This window comes from Phyllopteryx taeniolatus, chromosome 12 (assembly GCF_024500385.1).
Source record: "Phyllopteryx taeniolatus isolate TA_2022b chromosome 12, UOR_Ptae_1.2, whole genome shotgun sequence".
NCBI lineage: Eukaryota > Metazoa > Chordata > Actinopteri > Syngnathiformes > Syngnathidae > Phyllopteryx > Phyllopteryx taeniolatus.
The window spans coordinates 2446927-2453710 of NC_084513.1; the positions used below are offsets into that span (position 1 = coordinate 2446927).

Consider the following 6784-nt stretch of genomic DNA (forward strand, 5'->3'; position numbering starts at 1 on the left):
CAGCCAGGTGGACCTCAACCATGATCACATTCATTCCAATGCGGACATACTCACATAGTTTTTGGTTCTGCAGCCAGCAGGTTTCCCTCCAAATCTTGCCAACGGCCCTGTACTGTGAAGTTACTTCAGTCCACTGAGCTTTCTATAGCATCAAACAGCCTTTTCATTGTGTTTCCAAACTGGACTGGAATGCCGCAGATACCATTGCTTTAATCTAGCAAGCACATTTGGAGGCACAGATGGTTTGTTGGGTGTAAATTCTATTGGTTTTATATCCTTGTGACACGACGGGATGGGATCGAATTTGGACCTGGTCCACGGCATCCATCCAAGTTTTGCATACTGCTCATCAACGAGGTCACGATATTCAAACAATCCGCTTGAAACTTTTAGGAATTAAATAATGTCTTTATTACCATGCTCTAGCATGGTACAATTCTTGTCCCCAACAAGGTCGAAATAGTGGACATGGGCACGCAACCTACTGTACATACAGTACAGTATATGATAAAATTGATGCAACTGTTTCTGTTATTAATCATAACCAACTGCTATCATGCATGACTGTACAATGGAGTAATATGGAAATATAGTCAAGCTTTAACAAGTATAATATACTGTAATAATATAATCGAGCGGCCCCTGATCTTTTTGGCGCCACAGACTTGATTTATGTAAAGCAATATTTTGAGAGACTGGCATTGAAAAAAAAAATATATATATATATATAAATGATTAAAAATACAACTCACTAAGTTGTAACCCCAGTTCCCTGAGTAAAACCCAAAACTGTGAGGCAGAGGTGCTAACCGCTAACACACGATGCTACGGTGTTTTAGACAAATATTTAACATTATTCAAATAATATCCTATATATCAGGTTTCAAGAGTGAGACTGGAGGTGGCTAAATGAACCAGGTAACTTAAAGCACAATTTAAATTGGATCAGCCATACTGCAAAAACTGACATTTATTGAAATATTGTTTATGCTATCAAATTAAGCTTGAACAAAGTTTTGAAGGATACCTTTTGTTCGCTTAAATGCTGCCCCTTATGGGTAAAATGCAGAGAACAAAATTTGTGTGCATGTATGCATGTTCATGACAATAAAGATGATTCTTCTTCTCCTTCCTCATAGAATCATAGAATGGAGTGATAATACAAGATTTATAATGCTGAGCCTTTTATAAAAAAATATTTTTTTTAAAAGTCACCACATGACAGTTACTCCATGTCATGCAATTTTTAATGATTCTAAAGATGCAATTGTTATGTAATGCAGAGGGTCCCAATAACTTTATAGAAATCAAACAATGCAATTTTAATCCACTTAAAAATATTAAAAACATTCTCAAGTGGCCACCAAAAATACTGAAACCCTCTTAAATGTTTGTGTGGGAATTGTGGCACTTTCTTAAAATTGTCACCTGTAATTTTGAGCCTCTTTCTCAAAACAATAACTTCATTCATGACTGATAAGATTCAAGAATGTTCTTGTAATCTAAATAACCAGTACGACCGTTTCTGTGTGCAAAAATGAGAAGCCAATAGATTTTAAATGAAATCAAAGCTAAGAATCTTGAGGTAGCCGAGCTAAAATTTCGTACATGTTCACACAGTCTAATCACCAGTGCTCTGCTAGGAGCAATGCCTGTTTTCCCTAAACGCTAACATTTCTACGGGACAACAAACAATCAACTGCTTTAATGTTCTTGTCTGCTTATATTGTGTCTGCCTGCTTGTTGACATGAAGGTCTGCCATTCACAAATTAATCGCAGTTTCCTTCCAAATGCGTCATCAGCAGACCACATGAACGGATTAGCCTTGTGGAGAGAAAAAAATAAAAATCAATCAGATGAACCTCCCAGATTATAACAACCCAAATTTTTTATTTTTTTTTTACATTTCTGATGCACGGCCACCACATGCCCACAAGTGTGTGTGTGTGTGTGTGTGTGTGCATGCGATACTATACTACTGCTTCGGAAGGAAAAACCTTCCCTGACCTATTTCTCCATCGGCTGAAAGAAGGAGCCTGTTGCTGGGAAGAAAACTAAACTACAAGATGACATCTGAACACACTTGAACGTAGCAAACTACGGGCAGTGGGCCATATACAGCCCGTGAGAGCATTTAATCCGGTCCGCCATGCAATTTTAAAAACACATAAAACCTCGGAGAACTGTAATAAAAAGCCCCCAAAAAAACAAAATCCCAAATGGTCATCATATGTCATCCAATTTCCATGTCTCACCCTGTATAGTCAATTTAGTGGCACTTTAAAGGCATCACTGGGAAATAAAACCAAATTTGGGAACAATAGTATAAATCAGTAGCATGTTTGGGGGTCGAGGATGGATGGGTGCTGTTTAGTAATTAGAAACCATGTGTTCAAAATGACCCTCCCTTTTTAAAAGGTATTAAAAGAAATGACTTAGATTATTTGATTTTAAAGAAATGCACCAGAAGTGCACATGCATGACTCGACATAACTTCTACTGACAACCCAGGCTAAACTTAGCTCCTCCCCGACATACTAATTTATTTTTCTCTCAGTGCCATGAAAAAGTATTGGCCCCTTCTCAAATTCTTATATTTTTGCATAGTTTCCCCACTTTATTGTTTAAAATCATCTACCAAATGTAAATATCAGACAAACATAACCCAAGTGAACTTAAAATGGTGATTTATTCAAAGTTACCTGGCCCTGTATGAAAAACTAATGCCCCCCTAAACCGAATAACTGGTTGGGCCATCCTCAGCAGCAACAATTGAAATCAAGCATTTTCTATAACTGGCAATGAGTCTTTCACATCTCTGTGGAGATATTTTTGCCCACTCTTCCTCGCAGAATTGTTTGAATTCAGCAAAAAAATGGAGAGTTTTCAAGCATGAACGGCCTTTTTAAGGTCATGCCACTGCATTTCAATCGGATTAAAGTCTGGACTTTGACAAGGCCACTCCAAAACCTTCATTTTGTTTTCTTAAACCATTCAGAAGTTGACTTGCTGGTGTGTTTTGGATCGTTATCCTGTTTCAGGACCCAAGTGCGCCTCAGCTTGAGGTCACAAACTGATGGCTGAACATTCTCCTGCAGGATTTTCTGTTAAAGAGCAGAATTCATGGTTTCATCAATCACAGCAAGTTGTCCTGCAGGATCAAAGCAGCCCAAGACCATGACACTACCACCACCATGTTTGACTGTTTATAGGAAGTTCTTTTCTGAAATGGTGTGCTACATTTACGCCAGATGTAACGAGAAACACCTTGCAAAAAGCTCAACTTCCATCTCGTCAGTCCGTATGATATTCGCTCAGAAGTCTCAGGAATCATTCAGATGTTTTTTTTTCTTTTTTGCAAAAGTAAGATGAGCCTTTTTGTTATTTTTGCTCAGCAGTGGCTTGTTGTGTCATGAACACTAATCTTAGCTGAGGCAAGGGAGGCCTGCAGTTCATTAGAAGTTGTCCTGAGTTCCTTTGTTGCCTCCTGGATGAGTCATTGCTGCTCTCTTGGGGTAATATTTGTAGACCGGCCACTCATGGGAAGGTTCACCACTGTTCCATGTTTTCTCCATGTGAGGATAATGGCTCTCCATATGGTTCATGGAATTCTAAAGCTTTAGAAATGGCTTTTGTAACCCTTTCCATACTGATCGATGTCAATTACTGTACTTTATTTCTTGACTGTTCTGGAATTTCTTTGGATCGTGTCATTTTGTTGCAGCTTTTTTTTAGATCTTTTGTCTGACTTGATTTTGTCGGGACAGATTCTGCTTAAGTGATTTCTTTATTGACGACGTCTGGAGTTAATCAGGCTTGGGTGTGATCAGTGAAAATTAACCAAAAACTGTGACTAACCACAATTAATTCATGATTTAACAAGGGGGGGGGATTACTTTTTCACACAGGGCCAGGTAACTTTGAATAGTTTTTTTCATAATGATAAATGAAATCGCCATTTAAAAACAGCATTTTAAGTTCAATTGGGTCTGACAATTTGTCTGACATTTACATTTGTTTGACGATCTTAAACAAAGTGGGGAAACTATGGAAAAATATAAGAATTTGAGAAAGGGGGGGGGCAATACTTTTTCATGGCGCTGTAAACCCTGGAACATACTTCCTTGACACTAATTACTACTTTCCTATTAGCCATGGCTTTGGCACCATCTTAGAGTGACAGAAGAGCACAAAAAAATGAGTTTTTTCTCAGGTGTTCCACAGAAAGAAACCGGTGAATTCATGAAAAGGTGGTTTTTCACCCTACCGCCATAAAGCAGTTTAGTTTCAAAATTTTCACAAAAGTCAACAATTTTAATAATTTAAAAAGGTTTAAAATACTGGCTTGTCATATAAAGCAACTTAACTGTGAGGTGGCATGTGTAAAGACAAAGTTTAAGGTGCTGATAAAAGAGAAAGTGGGAAAAATATTTAAAAACCTATTACTTAATACAATTCCAAAAAAATGAATGTCCCTAAATAAAGGCCCCCCGCCCCCTTTGGGGGAAAAAAACCCCCAAAACTTTCTACTAAAAGGATGCCTGGTACTGTCTGTAATTGAGTAAATAAACACTCCACGCGCCGCTTTTAAGGAAACACAGTTCATGTCCATATTGGACCCCACTTTAATGAAGAAACTTCAAAAATCTAAACGTGAATTGAACTTTTGTAAATGGCATCACTACATGTTGCGTGCCTACCTTCCAAGCTAAAGTCCAGGAGGACATAATCGTAGACGGTCTCAGTCTTGGTCTCCACTTGAGGTCTCTTCAGCGTCGAGTAGATCTTCCCCGGGCTGCTGTCCTCCGGGTCCTCCAACTTCCTCAAACCGCAGCCCATGGCCTCAGAGGCGGGGAGATTGAAGCGGAGGAGCCGCTCAAAATCTCTCTGGTTCACTCTTTTGTTCGCCCACACTAACGGGCCGCGGTCATCCCCCCGAGCCGTACGCGGTGGTGGTCCTCTGCGAGAGCTCCGTCCCAGTGGAAGCGGGACAAAGAGAGTCCAAGTCGGAGTTGAGAAGCAGAGGGAGCTCGGTCACTTGTGCCGCTGCGGTGAGGTGGAATGGTCTCTCACCCCCCTCAGGAGAAAAACTTTCCCACATAGTCAAGACGGCGAAAATAGCACAACTTCCTTTTCGACTTTTCAAAGTAAGACAAAGCTTCCGTCTTTTCACTCCGCAGCTCTGATCGGATCACTTGGCCCGGTAGGGATTGTTGAGCCACTCATGTCGAGATAAAAGAAGTGCATTGTGAGTCGTAACTACTGGAATCACGCTTGTACTAGATAGCAACAATCTACTTGAGGCGAAAGTCGCAACATCTCCAGTTCATTTATATTAATTTTTCAACGTAGCTGGAATAAGCTTTACTTCCTTTATCATCATTCATTGTTTTTGTGCTTTTATTTTTAAAAATGTCGAAAGTGACAAGAAATTTGGCATATGGCAACAGATTCCTTTGTTTTCACTGAAATGTTTAGAAATTTTAGCTTGAAAAACAATTTAAAACATCATTATTAATGACAATTTTTTTTTTTACAAAACATGAACATTATATAAATACACTTTGTGTATACAATATGCTTTAAACATTTTGAACTAAGCAGTTTCCAGGCAAAATTTCAAAATCACACATGGGGAAAATCACCCATAAATATTGTGTAACTGTATACATTTTTTCGTTGGTGTTTAAATCTCACGCTCAGATGAGTTTGCATGTTGTCCCTGTGCTAGTGTGGGTTTTCTGCGGATACTCCGGCTTCCTCTCACACCTCATGCATGTTAGGTTTATTGAAGACTAAACTGTCCAGGTGTGCGTGCGAGTCAACGACTGTTTGTCACATGAGCCCTATAGCCCCAATATCACTCATATTTGTGAAATGATTTTCTCCATATTTGACCAACAGCTGCTCTTCCTCTGCACACGGCTCATCTCCATATTTGTAATCTTTTTTTTAAATCTGGATTCTGGACCGTCCTTTGGGAAGAAGCAGTATCCTCTTCCCATGTCTCCATGGTAACGGTGGCTCAGGTCCTGTCCCTGCTTGACACATCTGGACTGAAGGCCTCGTGACCATATTTATTCGTCTTGTTGGCCTATTTATAACTGGTCATCCTGTTTTTCCGCCCATAAAGACAATATTTCATGGAATATTTGTAAATTCTGACCAGACATTTACTTCCTGTTTGAGTGTCCATGGAGGATGAGGGATCCTCGTCCTGTTTTGCCCGATTTGATCCCAATACAGAAGTCTAAATCCAGAAGAAATAGAGAACAGAAATGTATATGGAGTTGCAGACAGAAGATTGGAAGATTTCTGTCCCCCAGACTGATTCACTCGCAAATACTTTGCTGTCAGTTATGGAAATCTGAACTGCTACCATGGAAGGGCACATTACATTATTCTTCTCAATACAAAACTGTCATGGAAATATGAGTTTAGAACATCCATTAATTGAGCGATAATTTTTCCCCATAATCGATCGAGGAAATTTAGTCAGTCAGGCTTGGCTTATAATACACCAAATATACAATTTAGACTTTGTAGAGTTATTGATATCGTCTGTAACTGGATGCATGAATTGTACAGTCAAGTTCTAGTAATCACTACAATGTAGGTCTTAAAACAGGTGTCAAACTCATTTTTGTCAGGGTCTACATTGTAGTTATGGTTTCCCTCAGCGGCCGTTAGGACTGTGAACCCATATAAATGTATGATCACCTCATAATATTGCATACACACAACAAATTGATGGATAACTATCTAACCACGTTTGCTGTTTAC

The 6784-nt window shown here is 39.2% G+C and overlaps 1 protein-coding gene across 1 annotated transcript in view; it reads right to left on the bottom strand.

Annotated features, from left to right (window-relative positions):
- rftn2 (raftlin family member 2) overlaps positions 1-5099 on the bottom strand; it is a 20007-nt gene extending 14908 nt beyond the window's left edge. Inside the window, exon 1 of the mRNA XM_061792992.1 lies at positions 4702-5099. Coding sequence (XP_061648976.1) covers positions 4702-4840 — 139 coding nt within the window. The 5' untranslated portion in view covers positions 4841-5099. The remainder of the gene's footprint in view (positions 1-4701) is intronic.
- Between the last annotated feature and the right edge of the window lie 1685 nt (positions 5100-6784).